General features: G+C 37.1%; 4 protein-coding genes across 5 annotated transcripts; 2 read left to right on the forward strand and 2 right to left on the reverse strand.

Moving 5' to 3' along the window:
• The first annotated feature begins 984 nt into the window (after positions 1–984).
• On the forward strand, positions 985–2,449 carry LOC144551854 (uncharacterized). Its single transcript, XM_078299951.1, has 3 exons — positions 985–1,638; positions 1,957–2,094; positions 2,188–2,449. Exons 1-3 carry the CDS (start codon positions 1,003–1,005, stop codon positions 2,401–2,403), a joined length of 990 nt encoding a protein of 329 aa, XP_078156077.1. The 5' UTR covers positions 985–1,002; the 3' UTR covers positions 2,404–2,449.
• Positions 2,450–4,668: 2,219 nt separating this feature from the next.
• LOC144551452 (U-box domain-containing protein 44-like) lies at positions 4,669–11,084 on the reverse strand. Of its 2 annotated transcripts, none has more exons than XM_078299408.1 (5): positions 10,814–11,084; positions 9,625–10,189; positions 8,727–9,036; positions 6,549–6,988; positions 4,669–6,073 (listed from the first exon to the last, which is right to left on the reverse strand). In XM_078299408.1, the coding sequence occupies exons 2-5, from the start codon at positions 10,171–10,173 to the stop codon at positions 4,946–4,948; spliced, it is 2,427 nt and encodes an 808-aa protein (XP_078155534.1). In that variant the 5' UTR covers positions 10,174–10,189; positions 10,814–11,084; the 3' UTR covers positions 4,669–4,945. The 2 variants fall into 2 exon arrangements, with proteins under 2 accessions (XP_078155534.1, XP_078155535.1); XM_078299409.1 differs by having other exon boundaries at positions 10,622–10,825.
• Positions 11,085–18,664: 7,580 nt separating this feature from the next.
• On the reverse strand, positions 18,665–19,771 carry LOC144551855 (uncharacterized). Its single transcript, XM_078299952.1, has one exon. It carries the CDS (start codon positions 19,769–19,771, stop codon positions 18,665–18,667), a length of 1,107 nt encoding a protein of 368 aa, XP_078156078.1.
• A 2,429-nt stretch (positions 19,772–22,200) lies between these two features.
• LOC144551454 (uncharacterized) lies at positions 22,201–27,349 on the forward strand. The gene is made up of 13 exons (XM_078299412.1): positions 22,201–22,620; positions 22,957–23,073; positions 23,166–23,230; positions 23,326–23,425; positions 23,518–23,589; positions 23,763–23,822; positions 24,130–24,259; positions 24,512–24,702; positions 25,030–25,217; positions 25,305–25,432; positions 25,524–25,783; positions 26,132–26,369; positions 26,669–27,349. The coding sequence occupies exons 1-13, from the start codon at positions 22,330–22,332 to the stop codon at positions 27,235–27,237; spliced, it is 2,409 nt and encodes an 802-aa protein (XP_078155538.1). The 5' UTR covers positions 22,201–22,329; the 3' UTR covers positions 27,238–27,349.
• The last annotated feature ends 423 nt before the right edge of the window (positions 27,350–27,772 follow it).

Below are 27,772 nucleotides of genomic sequence, written 5' to 3' on the forward strand. Positions count from 1 at the left end.
AAAAAGAATTCGAATTCTTTAGCACTGATTGTTACCAAAGAACGCAGTTCCATTATCATGTGGTAAATATAGCGGGTCTATGTACATTTGTAAATGGTCCCATGCACGACCTGGTGCAGCATTGTCAACACAAATAGAATCACATAGGACGTGGCGATTAGAGAAAGTGGAGAGGTGGGAGGCGTATTTTGGGTAAAGATTTTAACAGAATAGTTCTGACTTTATGCAGAGCAAGGACTACAGAACTAAAAAGCGTTGCATGTGATTTGTGCGCTGCATTATTGTATCAAGTTAAAACTCCTCTGTTAAAATCTTTACCCGCGTATTTTGCGGGAGGTGCATTACCGCCATCAGTTGATATAATTAGCAGAGACAATTACTAAGCAAATACTTCAACACTAGTCCCTCATCATATATATAGATAGAGAGAGCGATTCGGCAACTGTTTTTTCCAGAAAGAAAAGGAGAGAGATCAAATAACAGTTTAGCGAGCAAGTCTCTCTCTACACTGCTGAAAAGATACTCTCTTTTTCTCTCCCTCCCTCCAAAAGGTACGTCTCTTTCTCTTTCTTGCGATGCTTACTCTGTCTTAGTTACGTATTCCAGTCAACAGTTCAACAGGTTTAATATATTCAAAAAAAATTAATTGCATCAGTTTGATAGGTTTTTATCTTTGCCCCTTGATAGGATTTGTTTCATCACTATTGCTTCAGCAACGAAGCTTCTATTAATTTAAGGTAGTGTTTCTGAATTATCATAATCAGATCACCTAACTTTTATGCTAACTAATATCTTCTCTTCAGAGTTTAGATTATTTGGAAGTAAATTGCTGATGTAGAGTGATTAATTAAAATAAACTATAAGAAGATGAGCGAATTAGGAATTTTACAATGTTTCCAGGAAATAAAGATAAGGTAGTAATGCATCCGTTCATTGTTTTCCATATTTCTTATTAATTTTGTTAAAATTCTTTCAGGATCAAGATATTGCGAGTCTACTTCAATGGCATTAAATTACTCCTCAAACAGGGATCCATCACCGGGTTCATGTGATCCACGATTAAGTTTAACAGATTCTCTAATGGGCATCATTTCCGACCCACTCGAGGCCCCCGAATTCGACATTGCTTCTCTCTTAAACCTGAAACCAATAACCAATCAATATGCAGAGCCCAAGCCCGCACAAGTACTGACTATCAACTCCTCCCCCTTAACAACCCCTTGCATCCACTCTCTGCACCAAGATTTCTACAGCACAAATGCCCAAAATTCCTGCCATGCAAATGCCGAATTTGCCCCCAGCCCTTTCCTGAAGTACCAACAGACTTGCAACGTCAACTTCAGTACTGCTTGCTTGACCAACCAAGTAAATTTCCAGAACAAAAACACTGGTTTGCCAGTCAGGCCCTGTACTGGTACAGCGCAGGGGATTGTATTACCTGCATTCAAGTGCACATCGGAGCAGAGTGTAGCAGCAAGAGTTAGGAGAAAGAAGATAAGTGAAAAGACCCAAGAATTGACAAAGCTGATTCCGGGTGGGACCCGAATAAACACAGCTGAGATGCTTCTGGCCTCTTTTAAGTATATCAAATTTTTGCAAGCACAGGTTGGGATCCTTGCTATGATGAATTTGAAGGAGGTAGTTCTGTTATTTTTTATTTTGTTAATTTTACTTTTGAGTGGGTCTTCAGTACACAAACAAATTATAATCAGTCATTATTGATTTGATCGGATGGTTATTATTTAATAGGAAAATTTTCTGATAGGGATAATATTGTAATTATACATCTAACATTATATCCAGAGAATCATAATTGGCTAAATATGAAACATTTCTATCTCACATTCTATTTATAATATTTGTTATAAAAAAAGTATAACTGATTATGTTTAATTTCCCAATATTGTCTTTAGTTTATTGAATGGTCAAAAACAATTTTTAAATTTTTTGCGCTAGATTACTCTTCTTGCAACGGTTGACACGAAACTCGGTATTTGGCATGATACCAGAGTTTATATGGTACTTAAGTACCTGGAAGTTTTCCTTGGGGCTATTCTCCAGATGGAACTTACTGTTGGATGCTCGGGCAAAAGACAATGAAGCTTAGAAAATACAACTAATTTAAATTAAAGGGATCCTGGGACATTGCTGGGAATTAAAAAAAATTCTCTTATTATCTTAAATTAGGCAAGGGAGGTTCCGTTAATGGTCGAAGAGTACATGCGTGTGTTGCTTGGTTCAACCAATGTTCAAGAGCACTTGTCTGCCCAAGGGAAGTGTCTGGTACCAAATATACTGGCCATGAATTTGACCAAGGAGTTGAAGTCCAATGTTGTAATGTCTAGAGATCTCAGTCGCTTTCTCGAATCGATCGGTAGATCGGGTTTGATGTTGTCTTTTTAATATTTGATTGTTTTTTGTTTAGTTATGTTGTTGTAGTCTGTCAAAAGATGGTGATGCTGTAGTTAGTAAATTATTTTGCTCACAAGAGTCTTACTCTGTTGATGGTTTTATACTTTTATGTCAGTAAATCAGAGTAAATTCTCTCATCTTGTATCAATTTAACTAGTGCCACTAATTTACTAGCTTAAGTGTCAGGTAGGTATCATATCAGTTACCTACTTACCTATTATCAGTAATTTATTGTTCTATCTGTACCTTGCTTCTAATTTAATCAGTAAACTTATTTCGTCTTGTATCTATTTAGTCAGTTCGTATCTTAGAACTTAATAATAATAATTTTTTTGGTAAAGTGGAGTAATAATAAATTAATAATAACTAATAGTAGAAAGGGAAATTAGGGCAACTCTATAATTAGTACGAAATTGTTTCTATAAATAGTACAATTAGGTTATAAATAGTATGGAAGGGAAGAAATTGTTTCCCAAAAATAGAAAAACACTATTTTTAGGAAAATCAACGCCAATTATAACATGGATTAAACTGTCATTGAACGGTTGAATATGTGTCATTAAATTCCATTAATCACAAATCAGATTTTCCAAGCATTGTAGGAATGTATACATTGTGTGGCAAGCCACTGACAAGTACAATATAAACATGAGTCTAGTACATAACTAATAAGGCATTTGGATACTAGATGTCATCTCATTCCGGTAAGACTCGCCGATTCTACATAATAATCACTTCTTTTTCTTTTCTAATTGTTGGTTACTGTATATGGTATCCTTAAATCTCAACTGTTATTTAGAATTTTTTCTTTTTTTTAATTGAAGAAACCAATAAGGCTGAACATTTCAGTGATTTTTTTCCTCACCAGTCCGTATATTTAGGGGCGGACCCAATAAGGCCCGGGGGGCAATTGCCCCCCACCCCACGGTCCCGAATTCGTATCCTCTGAGTACTACAGAGATACTGTTCCGTAGAGTTACTAGATTTGAACCGTTCCTTTTAACTTTGCACGAATCTCAAAGCTCAAAAATACTGCCCCCTATTACAATTCGAATCTCAAACCGATTGAGATTTAATCTCAAACCGTAAAGTGAGGGTGATCCTCTACAATACTACAGAGGATACGGATTCACGGTCCCCACCCCCACTTCGGATTTTGAAACTCTGTGGAGAAAAAAGTTGGTTTAAGCTATTGACCTGTGCAGCCCAAGATGTATTTTTATGAATCTCCTCCCTAATCAATATATACACTGAAGCTTAGCCCATTATTTGAGAAAAAATGATTCAAACTCTCATGTGATCGTGGACCTTGAGGAGATTCTTATTACCAATTAATAGCTCATACAATCGGGCCTTGCACACTCTTATTTATTGAATGTAATTTAACAACCCAAGTTGCGTAGCATTCATAATTTAAAAGGGTTAAAATGGTACCGATTGGTTAATATGTTTGAACCCGATATACTACTTGAATTCGATTCTTGCCCTTCTCTGACCGAAATCCTGCGTCCGCCGGTATATTATCAGATTCTGCCCATCTTGTTCCACCTTTTGCAAAAAGATTCTTATAAAATTGATAATGTGTGCATTTAATTATATCTTGAGGGTCTGTGTTTCAGTTATTACTTATGACTTCGTATCTGGATAATGCTAGAAATCAATCAGAATTCGACCATTTAACAGCTCTATCAGACCAAGAGCCGATTAAAGATATAACAGCAGTGGCTGTTTAGACGAAGCAAATGGAAAGAAAGCGGGATGAATCGAGAAAGAGGAAAGAGAGGAGAGAGAGAGAGTGGAATTACAATAGGTCACTGGTGGCACACAGGTTCCAATAATGCTCATTGTTCAATCACAGAATATGAGACATCTAATTCGTTGCTCCACACTTGTTAGGTAATAGTGAAATTAGAAATAGGAGAAAATATTCAGCTTTATTTCAATCATTTCCGTTAAAACTTCAATTAGAATAGATCTCATTTGCAGGTTGGTGGAGGTATCTCTATTATATCCTCCTTAATCCAGCTCCATTTTTAGATATTTTAATAGAATCGAGTAGGGTGGGGACCATTACCATATGAAAAATAGCCTAGGAAATATTTGACCATTAAGTTTATGCTCCATTTTCTTGTGCCAATATTAATCTGACATAAATTGCGACGACACGACAGTAAGACCGTAAAAAGTGCATGAATGACATCGGCGATGGAAATAGGCAGTAAGGCATGTAGCAAAATTAAAACATGCACCTTCACGAGCTAAATAAAAATGTCACCTTTTTAACTATATATAGAACTTCCTGTCGTAATTTAACTTACAAAACCTTGATTTTTAACATCCAAGCAACCAGAAATTCTCACACGTCTAAAAAATTACAAATGTAAGTACAGCCAAACAATGGAGACAAAAAGAGAGAGAGAGAAAAGGAAAACCAAAACAAAACAAAACGACCATAGTGAAGTATAGATAAATGTACACTAGCTCACTACATACAACATATGGAACAGCAGATCCAATTTACTTAAAAAAACCATCAAGTCATCTTCGTAAAAATCCCCGAAAAATTAGGCAGCTTATCCACATGCTTGAGCGCTCGCTCCGCAACCTGCCTGGTCCTATAATCACCATTCCTAAACGCCTCAACAAGAGCAGTCCCCACATTCTGATCACCCGAAATATCATATGCTATATCCTCACGTCTCAGTATCCTCTCGACAGCCCACACAGCACGCTGCCTCAATACCTCAGTTCGGTTTTCGCACAAAACCTCAAGTATTGGCCTAATCCCCTCAGCTTCACACAAAACAATTACCCCTTCTTCGATATCCACTCCATCTTCTAGTAAAGTGCATATCGCGGCCAAAGCAGCCTCCACTACTTGTTCTTTTGTGTGGTCCAACAATGAAACTAATTTTTCAACTGCTTTGCCATCTAATAGGCAGAAGGTGTCTTTGATGGAGCAAAATCCATGGTGGACCCTACATATGCCGGCTGTATCCTGTGTAGTCTTGCCGAGGCAGAAACAGCAGAAACCTGGCTGGGGTGGGTCAGGAATTCGAGTCAAATGCTTTGATTTCTGCGAGAGATTCTCTAGAGCTGCAGCTGAGACAGCCTGAACTGTGTCAACGCCATTCATCTGTAATAATTCAGTGAACAATGCTGCCAAATTATGCTCCTGTGCAAGGACAATGAAGCTATTCTCATCCAACATGCAAGTTACCCTGTACAGAATCCTAACCAGCCCTTCAAGAAACGGGGTGGCAAAACGGCCCCCACGGATTTCGCCCTGGCGGATTCGTTTGACCTTGGAGATGATTATCATAAAGGCATTTTCTTCTAGAAGACGACGAGTAAGAACTGAATCTCTCTCAGGAAGGTCAGCTAGTAGACCAGCTGCCGCTGCCTGTTCATCGGAGATCCCATTGTTTTCAGCCATGACGCCGACGAGGCTGCTTAGTTGGCTACCATCCGCTCTGAAGGAGTCTGCCAGATCTTGACCCATGTGAGGAGATATATTGTTGAGTAGTTTAATCGCTGCCATTCGAACTTCCCATTGAGGGGCTTCAATAAACTGGATCAGACTGATGGTGGCCCCAGAGCTCTTAATAGCTGCAACTATGTTTGAGACAGTGGATAAACTGCTTGTAAGCCCCACAAGCACCTGTAACATATTACATCCAAATCTGAAGTTTATTAATTTAGGAGCATACATAGCCAGAATGAAGTTGCAGTGTTTTAAGCTTAAGAGCATTTCTTCCCGGATATTAGCCCCAATATTGCCACAAAGATAAATGAAATTTCTTATACTTATTACACCTGAACTAGAATGGTAAGTTGGTAACATATTTCCATTTTTAAATCAAGGCAAGGCAAATACAAATAATAGAAAACACACAAATATATGATACATTCAATTTTTGAAGAGCCATCATTGCTTTTGTGACCACTAATGATATCAAATCCTTGCAAGGCTCTTCTCAAGAAATAAAATAAATAACATATTGGTGAATACCCAGCAAAAAAAATAGACCTACCGACAACAACTAACCAAACTTGTGGGGGGCTAGACCACACAGTCGTTGTTCTCCTATCTTACTAAGCTAGTGGACCATTTGGTCATTAACTAATTAAGGTACCTGGAGAAGCTTGCACTCAATTGCAGGCCCGGTGTTGCTAATCAGATGCAAAAGATTATGCACAATATCCTCAGAGACCAGCGTCTGTCGGTTGTGATCAAGTGGGATAGACTCAAAATTGACCCCACATGCAACCAAGTTTGCAAGGATAGTTGCTGAGACCTCTTTAAGCCGCATGGGAAGTTGATTGGAACCCACCATGAAAAGGTCCTTCACTAGTGGTGGTAGGATGCCAGCTTCAATCAGAATCTTGGCACTTGTTTCATAAGAGGAGATCTGATTAAGCGCCTTGAGGGCAGCCTCTCTTGCCTGCTTGTTGCCACTTCGCATCACATTCACCAGTGCTGAGCCTGCTGTCTCAGCCACAAATACCTTTACATCATTGCTCAAGACTAGTTCACCGAGATATGCAGCCATAGAGAGTTGTGTGTCCGGTGAACCTGGAAGTTTATGAATATTGGATAGAAAAATTAAATTTTACCCAAACATTCTTAGAACCAACTACCAAGGAATATCAGTCGCTTCATGTATCAGTTCATACAAACTAGCATATCTTGGTATGTTGTCAGTTTAATCATTATGCTATTAGGCAGAACTTTAATCCAACCTCAACTATTACTACTAGAATTTCTAGTCTAGAAACTGCCCAACTTCTGCCAAAAGCCTCAAAAGGAGCAAATAAAAAGAGAAATATATATATATATACCCATCAGAACTTCATGATTTAGATATTTACCCATCAAAAGTTTCAAAATAATTAAATCCCCATTTTTTTTTTTATTAAGCAATTAAAAAAATGACAGTTTTACCAGTACCTCCCAATTATCTACTTTACCCAATATCTTCTTGTTATCGAGACGACAGCTCCAGATATGTTGGCCAAGGGCTCTTGGACTTTGTATTCTACCAATCAGGTTAATTTTAACCAGTACTAATAAGCAATTGCTGTGAAGATGCAGAATATTACAAAAGACCAGACAGTCTGAGAAAGTGTTGCTTGTACTGGACTTGGCGAATCACAAAAGATCTCAAAGTGCAAAGATTTAGTATGAAATCAAAGTTTTACAGCTATGTTCTTATGATCTTCACAGCCTTTGTGTAGCTGAACCACATTCTTTCAGGTTATGATGGATTATTTAACTGTGAATCAAAATGGACAGTCAAGTCTCACACCTTTTGAGGTCAGTTGTCTATTATTTTTTTTTACTGAATTACAATTATTTACTTTTTGTAGGGCAATTTTTATTTGCTTTATCTTTTTATTGTGATGATAATGCATTAGGAATGATCCTATTTGCTGTTTTTTTTTTTTTGTATCCAGATACTAATCTCTGTTGTTTGTTAATGAATTTGTTCAGCTAAATCCTGAGGCTGTACCATGCAAGTCCATACTCAATAATTTGCTCATTATTTTGATTACCTTTGATATATTTCTTGTTTCTCTAGTGCACAAAATATAAAACCAAAACCAAAACTTTATTTAATTGGTATCATAACTGTATCATACCAGGCTGACCAGACTTAAAACTAATACAGTTTAATATGTGGTTCTCAGATTTATGTTATTAATCAATTTCAACTTTATGTATAATATATACGTTTCCAAAGAGAGCTCTCTCAGCTGATTTTACCATTCACCTTTCATAAGTTCTGACACTCTCATCGAAGCTGCTGCATGGAGTTGTGTGCTTGTCATGCTTGTAACAGTAACAAAGATATACATACAGGAACTTAGGTGGTGCATTCAGTTTGTGATGATCTATGCTTTGATTGGAGAAATTACAGTATTCAGTTTTGTTTTCGCCATCTGGCAAATGCTTATTCGCACTTCATACCCATCAAGTTGATATAACAAGAAGACAGTGGGTGAAGGATCATAATGGGGAGGTAAGGCAGAACAGTCATTTTATTTTTTATAATATAAATCTGTATTTACAATTAATCAAATCAAGAAATGGGGATATAAATAAAATAAGTGAGTGTTAACGGGGAAATAGCTAATTTGAAATTTTGATATGTAAATATCTAATCATGAAGTTCTAATGGGTAAGTATATAATTTTTTTCAAATAAAAAAGGAAAGGGTAGATATATCTACCCAAAAAAGGTATTGGCTCCACCATAGCTGATACAAATTATTACAACCGCAATACATGTTCTCAGGAAATTTAAGCTGTACCTTGGAGGAGAAGTGTAAGAAGGGGCCGGAGTCGTCCATTCTCAGCCATTTGCCTAACATTTTTCTCATACCTTTCCAGATTCTCAAGTGTCTTCTCTGCTCTTTCAACAGTCAACACATTCTCAGATTTGCTGCTCGACATCCCGACGAGGATGAGAATGGCTCCAGTTACATCCCCAATCTTCTCACAAAGGGATGCATTCTTTGAGAGCTCGTATAACAAGGAAACTGCTTCTTCCCTCTCTTGGGAGTGCTCATGCGACAGGAACTTCACTATCGTGCGGATGGTATCCCCTACTGCTACATTTTCCTGAAGCAACAATGGTTATAGTAAAGATTAAACTATCACGGTAGCTAATACATTTACTTTTAAAAATATACAAATGAGTTGTGTCTACTAAATACAAGTCATGATCAGAAGTACTGTACCAACTACCAACATGGGGCAGTACATGCATCTAAAATTTACTTTGCTTTGATTTTTAGTGTGTTTCAAGACTTATTTTGTTCAGTTTTGGATTGGACTTTCGGGCTACATGTTACCACGCGTTTGAGGCCCATATCTGAGTCTCGCATAATTGGGTCTAACTATTTTGTGCATCTATAGGAATGAGCCGAATACAAGGTCTCTGATCAAAATGTTAGAAGGAAGAACTTGATAAGGCCAGGCTCAACACAGGATACAAATCAAAGTTGAGCACCGAGTAAGGCTAGAAAAAACAAACAACAAATGGACCTGTAGATGGGTGACCTCTCTTTCTATCTGTGCTTTCTTCCCCAGATCTGACACCAAGTGTTGCAAATAAATAACTGGTTCACTGATCTTATCTATAAACTCAAAAATCGCACCCCCAGAGAAAAAAGTTCAAGCCACAAAAAGGGAAAAAGAAGAAGAAACCTTGTTATCATCATCTTCAGCAAGAATCCGAAGCGTCTCCAATGCTTTCAGCCGCACTCTTCGACTAGTGCTCTTCAACATGTCAGCAACCAAAGGAATCAGCTCCCTCCTCCTTACAAAATTCTTCTGGGCCCGGATCATAAGACATAGCTCTGTCACATAACCCAATGCTTGCAAAACCTCAGTCTCAGAGTTCCCAACACTAAGCGACTTCCTCGCCACATCTAACCTTGCAGCCTCATTTCTCTGTGACCATTCTTCAATTGTATTCCGCAGGGCAATGCTGGGGTTCAATTCGGTGCTGCTTAGCACTTTCCTTGTGACAGGACATGTAGGGGGTTTCCCATTTACAGTACATTCCCTTAACCATTTCTCAATTGCCTCGCGCTCAAAGGTCTGACCAGTCTCTAGGGTAACTGGGTTGTGCATGATTTTTCTTGTGAGTGGACATAGAAATGCCTCATATAATGGCTCAATGTGAGTTGTTTCATGGTACGAGTCAGTAGAGTGGGTCGAAGAATCGTTATATCCATCAGCTGGTTCAGCCATATGTCTTTTGTTAACCCTATTTATGAAATTTGGAGACTATGTGAGCAATTGTAAAAAAAAAATAAAGAAAGAAGGCAAGAGCACTAATTAGGAGAGAACAAGAATAGCAGTTGCAGAATAAATGACTGGCCTTCTATTTGGGGATTGAAACATAAAATCAATTTATCGTTTTTCACATGCAGCATTTGCATAGAAAGAACAACAACTACCAGTTTTACCTTGCTAGTACAATCATATCCTACCTGGAATATCAACCCAGCTATAACTTTTAAAGCAGTAAACAACTGTTCAGGTAGTAGCAGATGCAAATATGGAAGCTTTAAGGGTGCAAGTGCATACAAGCAAAATCCTAAAAACAAGACTCAATTGCTAACAAACAATCACGATAGAATTCCTGTTTGAACTGATGAGTTTAATTCTCTAGTATGACTAAAAAAAAGCCAAGGACCTGTTTCTCCTCTTGCTATGCCTCCTGTTTCTTCCTTGAAGAGATCGATTAAACCTAACTTCCTCGACTAAACTAAACTATATAACGAGGGCATACGGAGTACCCGATTGGAAATTGCACGAATTATCACCGAAATTCACAGAAGCAACAGAACAAAAAAAATCTGATAATAATTCGCCTAGAAGACCGTACAAGCAATTATTAGGTGTTCTGCTCTCCCCTCGGAATCTATGGCGATATGCGGTCGTTTGATAGGCCAAGAGACAAGTTCATGCTCTCCAGTAAGGACCTAACCGGAGAGCGCCAACGAGAAAGACTAGAGGAGAAAATGGGAAGGGGTAAGGTAGGAAGTGGGAACACGAAAGGGAGGGAGTTGGAAACAGTGTGGAAAGGATGAGAGCATGTGTTTTGAGTTTTGACTTGTCTAAAGACTTTCTACAGAGTCAGCTGGGAACAGCACAGCTGGGAGTGAGTACTACTGAGAATTGTGAACCAGCGGAAGAGTGTGCTGGCACCACAAATAGGAAAACAGGAAAACAGGAAAAATAAATAATAATAGAATCGAGTTAAAATTTCCATTATTATTTCATGCGCTATTTATATTCTATATTTTTATTTCCGTTTTTAGAATCATTAGTAGTTGATTCATATTGTTCAACAAATTTTTATATTAAAAAATAGAGGAGGGTTCAAATGCACCCAAATGCACTCTATCTTTCAAATCATTTTTCTCCGTTTTCAAAGTTCAAATAGTCAATCCGAACCGTTAGATGCAATCTATATATTAAGATGTGCTTGGAGATCAAATTTTACATTTTTTGGAATTTTTTTACTTTTTATTAAGCCACTTTGAAAATCGCTGATCCAATGGTCCAGAAAATATAAAATCAGCGATTTTCAAAGTGGCTTAATAAATAGTAAAAAAATTCCAAAAAATATAAAATTTGGTCTCCAAGCACATCTTAATATATAGATTGCATCTAATGGTTCGGATTGACTATTCGGACTTCGAAAACGGAGAAAAAGAATTTGAAAGATAGGGTGTATTTGGGTGCACAAAAATTTGGGTGCATTTGAACCCTCCTCTAAAAAATATTTAGAGATCAAATTTTATATTTTCTAAACTTAATTTCAGAAATGTGAGAGTTAAAAACTCTAGAGATCATAATTTTAAAAAAATGGTTAACAGTTATTAAGAAACTCATTTGAGTTGATGAGATGTAGATGCTCTTAAAATAGATACAAAATTACTGTTCAAAGCAGTGATTTTGTATTTGTCTTTAAATATAGTAAAGGTATATCCAAAAAAATATTAAATTTTGTCTATAAATACATTTTAATATGAAAATTATGTTAAGTAATTCGGATCAACTGTTTAAATTTTAAAGAGAGATAAGGATGTAGAGGCATGAACGGGCATAGAAAAACAATGGAGCACCCTACTTAGTATAATATAGGAGAGGGATTTAAAAGAGATCGGCTACGGTGAGTTGCAAAGTAAAGCGACTATTTTACTTCACACTCATATTTTGCGATTTGAAAATTCAAACGACCGATCCGAACCGCTCAACATGATCTCTATATTGAAATGTGCTTGGAAACCAAATTTTATATTTTTTGAAATTTTTTTACTATTTATTAAGTAATTTTGAAAATTGCTGATCCAGTGGTCCAGAAATTTTTACTGTGTTTTATTGTTCATCGCAAAACAGCAGTTTTCAAAATTGCTTAATAAATAGTAAAAAAATTTAAAAAAATGTAAAATTTGGTCTCCAAGCACATTTCAATATGGAGATCACATCTAACGTTCGGATCGGTCATTTGAATTTTCAAAATAAAAATACGGCGTGAAGTAGAAACGTGTTTTACTTCGCAACTCACTGTGGCTCATCTCGATTTAAAATTCACATAATAAGATTTGTTATCAACACAATGCCCATTGAACATTTAGTTAATAGAAAATTTTACCCTCACTCAATCACCTATCTAGCTACTATTTGAAAATTATTTTCTAAAGTTGTTGTTTTCCTTCTAAAAGTAAACAAAAAGACATATTTTGTGCGTTTCTGTTTAAAATGTTCTTCGACAAAATTTGAAACAGTCTGCCTCATTCAGAAATTAGACTTTATTTTCTTAAATATAATTAGTGTCTACAGTTGTGTCGCTCTATTAATTGACAATTTTATTAGCAGTATTTTGGTTTATTGTAAATTCTATAGCTTAATTAAATACTTCGACAGATGTATCTCTAAATCATATAAATGATTAATTGATTAATAATTAATTTTTCTTATATTATTTATAAATTTGTTTACTTCATTATTGTTCTTATGGCACACAAATAGACTATTGATGTTGATTGAAAAAACAGTTTGACAGCCACTGTCAACTTTCTCGGAAAAATAATGTTGATTGAAAATGCACAACTACTTAATTAACTAGATTAACCATTATTATATGATTAATATCAACTAATTTCACTATATATGTATAATTAATTTTATTATTATATGATTTCACTGTTGTTATATTTTTTTATCGCACAAGTATATTGTTATTATTGATTAAAGTAACATCAATTCAGAATAATTTTAAGATTAGATTTATAATATTTATCTTAAGGTAATCAGTTTATTGTGGCTTCGTTAAGTTGAATTCTATGCTTGGTGCGTTCAAATTTTTTTTTATTAGGTACAATCTTCATGGATGCATAATATCTTGAGATTCGTATGTTATCGAGTAAACTTGTATAACAAACGTAATAGTAGTATAAAAAATTAAGTACAATCTTTGATTGCTGTATATGTTTCTTAGTTGTATTGGATATTTTGTTTGTAGTTTGTTCATGCATTTTGACTTCCAAAAAAATAAAACAGATTTTATGGATGCATGATATAAATATTCTTTCTGACTTAGCTTACTGGCTACAAAATGATAAATAGAAATATTTAATTAAATAATTAAAATGATCTAGTACCAGTAGAAATAGTATAAATAATTCTTTTTTTATTAGAACGGGATTTAAGGAAGCTAATATTAGCGCACATGAATCAAATAATTATTTAATTATTGACCATACATAGTTTGTCAGATAATTTAGCGCACATGGGTCGCCGAATTACTTAATTGAAGTTCTTTATGTTTGGTTCTCTGGGAGACGGGAAGAGCGCTGCAAATGCAAAGAGATTCTTCTTCATTTATGATCGGAATTTCGATCCATTTTTACGTTTTTTTTTTTATTTGCATATCATTTAATCGGGAAAGAATAATTTTAGTGTCTACGCATAACTGATAACACATTGGAGTTTATATCGCCATTCAAATTTCAAAGATACTGGTTTGAAATTCTATATAATCGGTGTTTTATATTAGTTTTTTTTTTTTTTTTTTTTTTGGGGGGGGGGGGGGGGGGGGGGGGGGGGGGGAGTGCTGCCCATTAGACCTAGGTCATTATGAGATGACGTCCTTATTTCTATAAGCACGTTACATGTGACTATTAATTAATGTTGAAGATGTTAAAGATCACCAAAGCAACCTGATCCAAAAACAGCTAACCAGCTTTAATTAGCACACTGTTTAGGAATAGACACTTGTCTCCAATCTTCCCTATAATATGTGTATTATGGAAATAACAACCACAGGAAATTTGTGTATTAAGGAAATATCAACGGCTATCTTATGTAATTAAGAAAGATCAAAAGGTTATTGATCTATAAATACACCTACCTACATTTTGTAAAGACATCTTTTCATCAATAGAATATTCAATCAATAATTAACCTTCATCTCTTCTATGATTTGTAAGAATTAATTTAACCTTTTTTGTATTTTCTTTACTTCTTAATTGTTATTTTATTTTATGATATATGTAACATTATTTGTTATGTAATATTGGAATTTACAATTTAACTCGGTCAATTTTACAATTATTTTTATCTTTTGTATCTTTTTATTTTATTATAAAAGTGGATCATACAAATATAATATTGTATCCAATAAGTTAATGGATTTAAATCCGATTAGTTATTTGTGTGTGTTTTGATCGATTTTGTGTATTTCATTTTTTTCCAGATATGCGATACTCTATTTCGTAAAGAGAACAAGAAAGATCTGATGGTGGGACTTATTATTACAATTCTAAGGAAATGGGTTGGCCGAACTTTTTGTGCATTTTATTATTCAACACTTATACTTCTATTAAATTTTTATCTAAACATTGACTGCAATTTGCAAATTGCCTAAGAACAGTTCCATTTTAAATTGTGTCAAATGAATTTTTAATTTGCTTACTAAAAATATTTCAATGTTTCTTTTTGTTTGAGCAAAGGCTGGAGGTCAAGTCACCCAACTATTTAATACATTTGTAATACAACAAATTATTTTCTTCATTTGGGTTTCAAACCCACGATCTCCGATGTAAAGACCATGTGTCTTTGCCACTAGACTAAAGACTAGTTCTTAAATATTTCAATGTTGTGTCAATCAATTTTATAATAAACATATATAGTTACAGGGATTGAGTTGTAATTGTGTACTCGATAAGTTAATGAGTTTGAATCCGATTAATGCCTTACTCTGACATAAATTCTGAATCCGCCCCCGCTCATAAAATACTAGTTTTAAGCCTCGGTTTATTTTTTTTCAGCTATGATAAACTTCAGAAAAGAATGTCTAACACCGTTAATTTAGATTTTTTTTAATTAATGAATTAGTTTGAATACAACAAGGCATGCACGGGATTTGACACGACACAAACATACCACCAAATCCTTTGCAGGCGTCATGCCGGCGTGATTAATTAATTTTTCAGCATATGTATTGGAGTTTTCTTTTTTATTTTTAAAAAGCACGCATGATCAGGGGCGAAACCAGGATGAAAATTTGGGAGTGCCACGGCAGTCTCCATTTCTCCCTCTCCCACGACAACTTTAGAAAATACCTTTTAATGATATTGGGCTATGGGCTATTGGGCTTTCTAACGAGCAAATTATTTTTCTCGATGAAGCTAAATGGATACTTAACATTTAATTGTGAACTTGGGGGGTGCTACGGGTCCTAATCCTTCCATATATCTACTGTAACTTCTGATTTTATGGGGGTGCCTGGCCCCCCCTTGCACCCCCAGTTCCGCCACTGCGCATGATCGATATTTCTACTCTAATTTTTAGAATGTAATGAACTCTTTAATTTAAAAACTTCTTCTAAAAGAAAACATCTTTTAATTGTTTCTATTGATCACTAAAAAAAATAGAAAATAAATAAAAGTTAATTACATGAGTGTAGAGAATTAAAAATTAAAATTAATTGATTTTTTATTAATTCTCGTCATATATTTTGAATTTCTTCTTAATTTTTTTTTGAGGAAGAAACTGGGGTCACGCCCTCATTTTCATTGATTGATAAAAGGTTACAAAAGTTTTGTAACAAGAGAGCAATGGTAAAAAGAAAAATAAAAAGGTGGACTATTCCTAATTCCTAATTCCTAACTGTGCTCATGATATTGAGCCGAACTACAGATGAAAAAAAGGAAGAACATAAAAAAAAGGAAAAAGGAAAGAAAAGGAAAAGAAAAGTGAAAAAAGAGAAATGTAGATAGGTTGACTAAGAATGTCTGTACCAGTATGGTGTATGTTCCAGTACCAGTATGGGTTATTCAAAGTAAGAATTCGGTCAATTATTTCTTCACTTGTACCTTTACCAGTATGGTGTCTATGGTTGTTTTCACCTCCGACTTAGAGCCCTCTGCTCCTGTACCTCTTGTACCAGTTGCTGTACCGGTTTTTGTTTATCCGTAAATATTCGGGCACATCGTTCACGCCATATGATGAATTGAGTAATCAGCAGTGTTTCCTTAATGCTCTTTGTGTGTTGCTTGCTTACTAGTACATTAATTGTATCTTGAACAGGCATGTTGATGTTTAGGGTTTTATTGACCTCTCTATATATCCGAATTGACATCTTGCATTCTATGAATAGATGCTGTACCGTCTCCGCTCTGGTCTCACACATGATACATCTGTTTGCCATTTGCCAACCCCTCTTCATTAAGTTATCCACTGTTAACAGTCTATTAAGGTACATAATGTAAGCGAAAATTTGCATTCTTGGAGGCACCACTAGCTTCCATAATCTGCATGTATAGTTTCCTATTCTTGGCGTGTTTTTGAGGATTTGGTATGCTGATTTTACAGTGAACTGACCTGATTTTTCCCACAACCAGATTGCACTATCGGGTCCGGGTTGTAGAGTTATCGGGTTTGATATTAGAAGTCCTGTGAGTTGTTGTAGTTCTTCATGCGCTTGTTCAGATAGGTTTTCCCTGAATTCACTTGCAATATTCTGATTTTGTACTATCTTTTCCAGTGTGATGCGGTTGTCAGTCGCAAATGTGTATAGTATTTTGAATTGCTCGTTCAATCTTCCAATCCCCCAATCATCATGCCAGAAGTCAATCCCTTGTCCACTGACTGGTTCTCTTTTGGTTAATGTTGAGACAATTTGTGATGCATGCTTGAGTGTTTGTGAGAAGAGGGTTGTGTTAGGGTTTATGTGCTGATCTCCACTTGTTGTAAACACGATTGATTTCCATATTCTTTGCTTGGCCGAAATCCATTGCCAACACCATTTTGCCAACATTGCTTGGTTAAAGACTGTCAAGTCAGTCACTCCTAGCCCTCCTAACTTCTTGGGCATGCACACTAGTTCCCAATTGACTAGGTTTAGCTTTTTCCTTTCTTGTGTGACACCATGCCATAAGAAGTGTCTTCTTATTTTATCTATCTCTTTGATCACTGAAGCTGGTATTTGGAAACAAGCCATGTAGTATGTAGGCAAGGATGAGAGTACTGCATTTATGAGAGTGAGTCTGGCAGCTATTGAAAGGTTCTTTGCGGTCCACCCTGATAGCCTGTCATTGAATTTTTTGATGAGTGGATGAAAGGCCGGGGTGTGGAGTTTTTGGTTAGATAGAGGCAACCCAAGGTATGTGAACGGGAATTGCCCGTGTTTGCATCCAATGGTCGTTGCAAGCTGCTGTGCTATTTGTTCTGACTCTCTTGATACGAGGAGCTCTGATTTGTAAAAATTGACCGAAAGACCCGAAATGTTCTGGAATGCTACAAAAGCAATCTGAAGCATTTGAACTTGTCTTATTTCCGGTTTTATGAAAAATAATGCATCGTCCGCGTATAGAAGGCATGGTTTCATATCGGGATATGGAAGTCTAATTGCTCCACTTGTCTTTAGTTTTGCAAACCATCTACTTAAGAAATCCATGGCAATTATGAATAAGAATGGTGATAGAGCGTCACCTTGACGTACCCCTCTCATTAATCTGATTTTTTTGCCAAGTAAACCATTTACCATGACTTGTGAGGTTCCTGTTAAGACCAGGTTCCTTACCCATTTTATCCAGTTTGAAGGGAAATTGAGGTGTTTTAGGATTTCCAGAATGTATTGCCAACTGACCGTATCAAATGCTTTATGAATATCGGCCTTGAAAATTGCCAATGGTATTTTCTGTTGGTAAGTGTGGTGTAGGATATGCTGAGCATATAAGAAACCTTCTGATATTTGCCTGTCTTTGACGAAGCCCGTTTGCGTTTCATTTACCAATTCTGCTATTCTTGGTTGTAATCTATTGGCAAGGATCTTTGATAGAATTCTCTGTACTCCATGAATGAGGCTGATCGGCCGGTAATCTTTCGGTTCCACCGGGTTTTCCATTTTTGAAATGAGGATTATATGAGATGTGTTCAAGGGGTGTAAGGTTTCTTCATTCTGTGTGACCTGTGATATGATTCTGTGTATGTCTGGTGTTATGATTGATTCGAATTTTTTGTAAAATTCTCCCGTGAAGCCGTCGGGGCCCGGGCTTTTGTTATTCGGCCAAGTCTTTATCACTTGTTTAACTTCTTCAATGGTGATTGGTTCTCCTAGTTCGTCAAGGTTGTGTTGTTCATTATAGAGATTGCTCCAATGGATGTGGGGAGTTGGTTTTGATGGGGCCCCCATTAAGTCTCTGTAAAATCGAAAAAATGCCTGTCATTTTCCTTTCTGGTCTGAAATGGTGTTGTCATTCACCTCAATTTGAGAGATATTATTTGTTCTCTTTGATGCTGATGCCACGGCATGAAAGTAATGGGTATTTTTATCGCCCTCCTTATTCCATCTTAATTTTGCTCTCTGTTTCCACAATTCTTCTTCAAGTACCGCAAGGTCCGTGTATCTTTTTTTGATGATGCAGTTGATGAATTTCTCCAATTCCGTGAGATTTCTGACCTCTCTGACCCTATCTGTCCAACCCATATATTCTCTACATGCTTTTATTTGTTTTTTAATGTGTCCCACCTTTTCTTTGGCCCATATTCTAATCTGCCTTTGTGTTGCCATTAATTTGTCATGTAACTGTTTTGGTGTATGAGCCGGTTGGTTGGTATTCCATGCATTGCTTACCACTTCTTCTAGATCCTGATTCTTTAGCCACATGTTTTCGAATCTGAAGACATTTGTTTTTTTAAAGTTTGTTGTGGCTGTGTATAGTACAGGGCAATGGTCCGAGGATGTGTTCGGTAAAGCGGATTGTTGCGAATTTGGGTATTTATTGTTCCATTCTGTTGAAAATAAAAATCGATCTAACCTTGCCATTGATGGGCTTTCTCTGTCATTGTTCCAGGTGAACTGCCTACCATGCATGTTTATGTTTATCAATCCCATGTCTGTGAGTAGCCTTGCAAACCGTACTGAGCCTCTCCAATCTGCATTTGGATTGTTCCGTTCATTTCCCGGCAGTGTGTTGTTGAAATCGCCACATAACAACCATGGCAGTGTGCTTGTTGGCTTGACTTCTTTCATTTCTTCAAAGAAGAGGTGTCTCATTGATCTGTTTGCTGGACCATATATTCCTGTAAAGCAAAATGACTCTCCTGACTTGTTAAATTTCAGGAAAACTGAAATTGTGTAAACTCTTGTATTCATGTCAGTTATTGTGAATTTTCTAGATGACCATGCTATGAGTATCCCACCTCTAGTACCCGTTGCATCAAGCGACTTGTACTTGTCAAATTTTCTACCGCAAACCTCTCTTACTATGTTGTAATTCATGTCATCAATTTTAGTTTCTTGAAAACACACTAAGTCCGGGTTCTCCATCAGTATTGTTTGCCTTACCGCTAGCCTTTTTTTCCTGTCATTGATACCTCTTACATTCCATGATATACATTTGAGTTTAGTTTTGTAATTCATATTGGAACTGTAGGTACTTCGTTGTATGAGGATCAGTAACAAATCTAAAATCATGAGTAACCATCACCTTTTCTTTAACTAGGCAGTACATTATCACAGGGAACTTGATCAATTTGACTAACAAGGTGGGGCCTGTCAACATTGTCAAAGCTTCCCTTTCTCTGGTGATACTCACCCTTCTTGCAGTAAATTTTCCAAAATTAAAAACAACAACTGTAATTGATCTAGACATCGCATACAGATCTAAGCTTACTACCTTACGCGGTTCATTGCCCGCCTTGGGATACAATTCAGACTCATTCATTAGAATTCAAAAAACTACGCTTGTTGGAGTCCCCTCAGGAGCTTTCAAACAGTGGCGGCAGCCACCAGTTCAACACTGTTCTCGGCCCCCGGCAGAGTGTTGCCGGCAGCTGCCACCTGCTTGATTTTGCTCTCCATTTCCTCGTCCATGGCGATACCTGCTGTTGCCACCACTATTTCTGCTTGGCTAGCGGATAGCGGGTCAAGACCTTTGAGGTATTCCGGGTCTGGTTTTGCCAAAACCGTTTTCCTCTTCTTGATTGTCAAACCCGGGTCTGTAGTCCCCGCTTTGAGTTTCAACGCCCTTCCCATGGCTGAGATGTATGGGCCGTTGTTCTTGCTAGTGAGCCTTGCACTTTTGCGAATCGGGCCGCTGTTGGCCTGTTTTGGGCTGCTATATTTCCCTTTAATAGGAAACCCTGGTGGTGCATCATCTGTGTGGACCTCTTGGGCCCCAAATTGGGCCTGGCTTTGCCAATCCTCTGCATTTTCCATTAGCTGCTGCTTTGGTTTCTGAATCAGTTTCAGATTTTGCCTGCGTAGTGCGTTTTTAATGCAAGCGGCTCCGCCGTACAGTTTGACTGTATTGTCTGTTTTTGAAAATTCTATGTCCTGTAACAGAGAGAACAAGTTAACGGTAACAGCTGTCCAATTAAATTTGATTAGACCTTTGTACTGTATGATCTCCTTGGTTGGCTGGCGTGTGAGTGTGGCCATGACTTGCTGTCCCAGCCTAATTTGTACTAGGCTTGCCGCACCTGATCCCATGATCTCAATAGATCGGAACGTGAAGGTGGTCTTTTGTATTGCTACTTTGGTCTGTGGTGCTCTGTATTTCACCATGGATTTTTCCAGCTGTGGTGGCATGAGCTGCTGCTCTCCCTGTATTGTTACCTTCTCTGCGGTTTCACTTTTCTTTTTGGGCACCCATCGCGGTTTCTGCTTACTCGCCACCTTGATGTCTGGCTTGGCCGTCCTTGCCCATGTGGGATAGTTTGAGGCATAGCTGCTGCCCCCTCCCGACTCTTCATTGCCCGGCGGGTATACTTGGTCTGCCATGTTTGGGTAGTTGTAGCTTGGCTGAGCCGGGTAGGTATGAAGGGGTTGGGTCCCATTCGGCGGCTGTGGGGGAGGGAAGTATCCCGGCTGTTGAATCCTCCACCCTAACATTTTAACTCTTACCCTCTTTGCATAGTCTCCCGCATGGACTTTCAGAAATTTAGAAACTCTTCTTGGGTGCTTAGATGCCACCAACATTGTGACACGCTCTAGCTGCCCGGCTTGTAGGCCGAAAGGCATAGTGTATTTGACCGTGCCAATTCGGACTACCAGTTTTTGCAGGTCCTCTTTGTTCAATAAGAACTGAGGTACACCTGAGAGTTGTATCCATGCTTCATACCCTGGTGGGTTAAAAGCCATACCTGATGTTGGTTCCCATTTTTCAAGTCCCAGCAGAACGTCATGTGTGGGTACCTCGTATGTTCCGCGTTCGACAATCGCATTCCTGAGATGTTCATCGGCACAAACAAGGAGATAGTTTCTTGCGTCTGCCTTGTTGAGTTTGTAAAACTCGGGGTAGGCACCAAATTGCCTCATAGCTATCAACTGCAGTGTAAGTCCGATGAACATCAAATCTATTTTAGGTTCGATGGACTCTCAAGAAATCTGCTTTAAAAACCGTGCAATCTGCATGTCAATTTTTATGTGCACGGATCTTAAAACAGATCGGACAATCTTAGAGCTCATCAGACCTACTCCGATCTCGATGCTATGAGGCTCTGTGAAACACGGCTCGATGCCACGGATCAGGTCACTAATTGCTTAAATAATACAGTACAGCAGATTGAGATAGAGATTTTCAATGTCCATCTGTGGGCCTATTTCGAGCGAATCTAATTGGGCCTCGTTTAAGATTGGACTTGAAAAGATTTGGGTAACTTTTCTATGTAATACGGGCTAATCAATACAGGGCCTATTTCAGTGATCCATTTATTTGAGCAGAGGACTAGAGGTAGTCGTGGAAAAGGGATACCGGCTACAGCCTACAGCCTAAAGCGGTACAGCCATTGCTTCCCAGTTTTTTCATTCGTTTGTTAGCAAGTATAAACCCTAAACCTCATTTCTTAGACATTACTCAGTAAACAACAACCCTGCCCCGACCAATGGCTCCCTTCTCCGACTACCTCGCCGGCGGCGTCAACGACCTCCGGTTGAAACCGAGGATCCTCCGCTCGCTAACAAGGGATTTGGACGATACTGGAGACAGGAGGAGCCGCCTTTTCGACGGAGAGGAGCTCGCGAACATCTTGGAGAAGGTTCAGCTCCATGGACTTCTATCTGAGGTGTTGCCTGAGGGTTATGCTGGAAAGGATGAGGCTAAGCTAAGGGAAGAGTGGCGCTCGGCTGTGGATGCCTGGGTTGAGCGCCTGCTGCTACTTGTTTCTGACAAAATGGTAATTTAGTTTTAAAGGATTTTTTTTTGGTTTGGAATTGAATTAGCTGTTTGTGCGTGAAAATTTGGAAGTATTTGGTGATTACTTGTATTTGCTGATTGATTTTTTTTTAATCCGAGTTAGATCAATTTAAGTCTCTGTTCTAATTGTTTGCATAATTAAAGAAAAATAAATGTTACAGAATTTGTTCAGTTTGCACTTATAAAATCAGATACTTTTATTTTCTTTATTTGCCAGATAGAAATCAAGTATTAGACAGCTTAGTGTAGTGATATTTCTGGTCATGTTATGTATCAACATTTAATTTTTTTTTTTTTTATTCTAAAATGGTGTTAGCCACAAAAATGCTGGGCCGGTACATGTTTGCTGGGTGTTATTATTGAAGAGTGCACCTCAGAACGTCTCATTGCATCCTACTCCATCTGGTTTGATAAGCTATTGCAAAACATTCAGGTCAGTTTTTCCCTCTTATAGTTGATATCCTTGTTCTATAAAGATAAATTAAATTTTTGTTCTGATCAATCCAGTGCTGATTTGTATAACAGGCGTCATCTAACAACCGTTTCGTTTATGAAGCTTCTTATGCTTGCTTGTCAGATCTATTTACAAGGCAAGTTAAATTAACTAGTTCTATATCTTTCAGTTAAAGCCTTGATGCAGCCATAGTGCCTCTCAACTGAATGCATTTGTCACATTGCTTAATAGGTTATCTAGTTTTCCTAATGTAAAGAAAGAATCCACGAGTTTTTCTGGAAGATTAGTTCAACCAATTCTCCAATTAATGGATGATGATGGTTCTTTTATGGTATATTTCTAAGTTCTTTTGCTTTCTCTGTTTGTTTCAAAGACCGTTTACGTTTCTGCAGTTTTCTTAAGTAGTGGTTTGATTGTTTGTAGGAAGCATCAATTGATTTGTTATGCACGCTTATCAAGTTCTATCCATCAGCTATATACAGGTGTTATGATAAGGTAAGGTTACAGCCACTGTTTCCTGATCTCAATAGTGTACCTATTATGTAAGATTATGATACAGTGCCTGTAGCCCTGTGTGTGTGGGTTGTTACAATTCTTAATTTCTTAACCTTTAACTTCTCACTGGCAATGCCTAAATTTCATTCTTTCTTTTTTTCTTATTTCAACAGGTGGAGTCTGCTCTTGTGTCAAAAATTATGTCAGGGAATTCCAGTATGGAAGTATTAAAGGTAAATTGTGCTTGTTGCTTATGCCTCCTGTTGTCCTATTTGATGTTTCACTTCTTGTTATTTGTTAAAGGAAGGGTTACCGATTTGAAGTTTATATCCATTTAATCAAATATTTGTTATTTGTTATTTTTTTTCTATAAGTACATTCAATTGAATATTTTCTCTCTATGTGCATTGATACCAAACTACTACCAAACCAGCTTTAAGAGATCACATAACAGCACTTAACCTACATACAAGGGATAAGGCAGAAAAAGTTTTGCCATGCCTTTTTTAATGTAATTTGCTGAATTGTGCAACTTTGTAGAAAATTTCTGGTGCTTTGGCGTTGTTACCGCACGCGAAAGGGGACAGTGGGAGTTGGTCTGTAATTATGCAAAAGCTAATGATCAGTATAAACTTGCTGTTGAATGATGTTTTCGAGGGCTTAGAAGAAGGTATTTGTTGTTTAATTCCAGAGTCTGTTATGTAAATGGTTTTGTTGCCATCTATGTTGATTGGCCAAGAGAAGAAATTGGTAGGGTAATGGTGTACCAAATGCCTAAAATTACAAGTTACAACACCATTCTGGTTGCTGTTTTCGTTTTCAGTATTTAGGCCTTTATTATCAGTGATTAGGGAGAACCTGCAATTATTGTCAGGTAACATGAAGATTATAATTAGTTACCATATTTTATTTACTTTGACAGGAGGTAAAGGATCAGAAATCATGAAGCTGTTGGTTCCAGCTGGAATGGAGGCCCCACTTCTGTGGGATCAGAAAAACAAGCCAGAGGGCAGCACACATGCAACAAGAAGACTCCGGGAATCAATTTCACCCCTACTTTACTCTCTTACTTATTCATGCTGCATCATGCTTACTAATCCCTATCATGTTCAGGTACAAACTTGAGTCTTCTTAACTCATTATATGGAATGTTTTGTGTCCTTATCAACGATGGGTAAGATGTCTCTGTATCATCTTCTGATTTTTTTCAAAGCATGATCCATTATTCTTGAAATGTATGCTTCCCTTTGTCCTTCCCAGGAGAAAAGGTAAAGGATGAAGGGGATTAGCTAGGCTATCTTTTAAATAACATACACAAATGGGAATATTTTTGTGATAATTTGGTGTTTATAAGGGCTTCAATGATTCGAAGGTATTCATGTGGAAGAGCCTCTATGTAATGACTAATGTATCTTAATTTTTACATGATTTTTTTTGAAGGTCACAATACCTGTACGGCCATTGTTAACCTTGATTGGTAGAGTGCTAAGTGTAGATGGTACTTTGGTGAGTAAAACAGTTTTGCCTTCTACTACCTCTTTGTATCAAGAGCTTCTCTGCTCTGAGCTTCCTACATTTCATTTGTACATCTTGGATCTCTTGATTGCCACCATCAAAGGATTAAAGAGGTACTGTTATCTTCTTTTATTTCTTCAGATTTTTTCCTGTAAATGCGCAAAATGTATATACTTACCAAGTAACAATTATTGTGGCAGCCAACTTTTACCACATGCGGCTAGCGTAGTGCAACATGTAACAGATTACTTCAGGACAGCTACTCTTCCTTCTATAAGAGCGAAAGTCTATTATACCCTTGAATTATTACTGCATTCAATGGGTGCTGGTGCGTTATTACCTGAATGATTTCCTTTGCATCTCTATTGTTACATAAGCTCATTTTTTGTATATGGCTCATTAATGGTTTGTTATTGTAGGGATGTCACTATACCTTGCCGAACATGTGATCGGCAATGCTTCTATTGATCTGGATGAGGTTCATGAAAATATTTGTATATCAAAGTTAGGTAATGAAGCATCATTGAAAGGTAGCCCGAAAAAGAGGAAGCGGGGACGTTCATCTTCACAATCAAATGGTGTTGAGGAAGAAACAAAGTCTGTTATTGCTGGGAAGAAATCAGCGCCACTTTCTGTCAAGATAGCTGCACTTAGAGCAATGGAAACTCTCTTATCTGTGGTAATTTCCAAATTTTACCTCAAAATTGTGTAGAAACTTATTGGGAAATTTCCAAGTGTTCTCTAGTAAAGTGACAAATATAATAAAATAGTGTACCAGGTAACATACGACCACAAATTTTATTTTCATTAATAATTCATAAAGTAAAGAATGTGAATCGTGAAAAATTGATGTTACGACACTGATATCAAGACGTGAGTATTTAGGTGTTATTATGCCAGAATATATCATGTTATCCCAAAATTATCCAAACATCTACTTAAACCTTCTTATATTTATTTTTTTTCCTTTTTATTTGTCAACAAAATCAACACTACATAATTGCACCTTTTCCTTACATTCTGGTAGGGTGGTTCTCTAAAAAGCGAAACATGGAGGCTGGAAGCAGACCGCCTTCTAATAAATCTGGCGACAAAATCACTCGACACATTTACTGGCAAAGCAGGAAAAAATTTATGCATAGGGGAATCGCCTATATCCCAAGAGTATTGTCTTGTGGCATTACAAGCTCTATTATCTTCTCTTCTTTCACCTTCTCATGTTAGACCCCCTTATTTATCGCAAGGCCTTGAACTTTTTCAAAAGGGTACAGTCAATCTTTGCCATTTTTTTTATTTTTTCTTTCTTTCTTGCATGCATAAATACTTCTCTGTAGGCAACACCATTTTTTTTATTAAGGTTTGTTCGTTCATGCCCTTCAAATTTTGTTACAGAAAATCCATCTGAGTTTACTGGCAAAGATTGCTAATTTCAGGATCCATTATTGTTGTTTTTTCCAATTTAAATTGAAGATGATTGGTATATTTTCAAGGTGTTTATGTAGATCAGCTGAAAGACCTAAGGTACTAACATTTTGTCTGTTTCTTTGTTCTCTGGTTTTGACAGGAAAACTAGAAATAGGAACTGAAGTGGCTACATTTTGTGAGAAGGCCCTTTTAGCATTGGAAGTTCTCATTCATCCTCGTGACATACCTCTAGTGAATTACCCTATTCCCATTGTTTCTGTAGTAAGCATAAATGAATTTGATGACGATGAAATGCACCATGGATGGTGGGGTGAGAGTGATGATGATGGAGATACCCAACCCCAATTGATGGATGTAGATGCACAAAAATCTCAAGGTGTAGAGCAAAAACGAAGAGAGGACAATAAAGAAGCTACCACCACATCTTTTGAGCCTGAAAAAAATGAATCTAGCAGTGTTTTACCACCTGAGTTGGATTTAGGTCATACTCAGGCAGCAGTTGATCAACTGCCTTCCCACTTGCAAAATATAGGTAGTAATACAAAATATGCTGTTTCACAGGATACAGTTGAAGACAGACAGGGTAAAAAGTCGTATTCTGATTTACTGGGGAATAATAGTTTGAAAGGTAAGGAATTGATGAACGATTCCGACTCTGATTCAGTACCTCCTGTTCATCTTGGTGAAACTGACACTGAGTCTGATTAAATACTTTGTTCATTTATTTATTTCAAAACAAAATTTTGACATACTGGTTGATGCATTTGTCTGTAACCTGAGAATATGATCTCCCTTTTTCCTAAACGTTAAATTCTATTTTATTTTTTCCCAAGTTTAATTCTTCCTTTTTTTTTTATAATTATGTGTTGCTCTCAGGAGTGTTAACCCGTAAATGAAACTGATAGGGCTAACATCAATTACACATCTGCATCTCGTTGATGTGGGTCAAATTCAGAAGAAAAACTAAGAAATAAAACTAGAACAGAAACTAAGATGTGTTCACCAGGACAGATACGGAACGTGCTTGACTAATCACGTTCTCCACAGTTCTTGCAGCACTCTGTTGCCACACTCTCCTTTCTCGGCTCTAATCGCCTCTGTTGGTCAAAAGTTTCTCAATGCCATTTGTATTATGTATTATCTCTTTTAATAATTCCAGCTCCATGCAATGAATGTGTATCCTCTGCAGTAACTCAAAAGGAAATCTTTTGAGTTAATGAATCTCAACCGTTTAATGTTAAAT

The sequence above is a fragment of the Carex rostrata genome, chromosome 3, assembly GCF_964058835.1.
Source record: "Carex rostrata chromosome 3, lpCarRost1.2, whole genome shotgun sequence".
NCBI lineage: Eukaryota > Viridiplantae > Streptophyta > Magnoliopsida > Poales > Cyperaceae > Carex > Carex rostrata.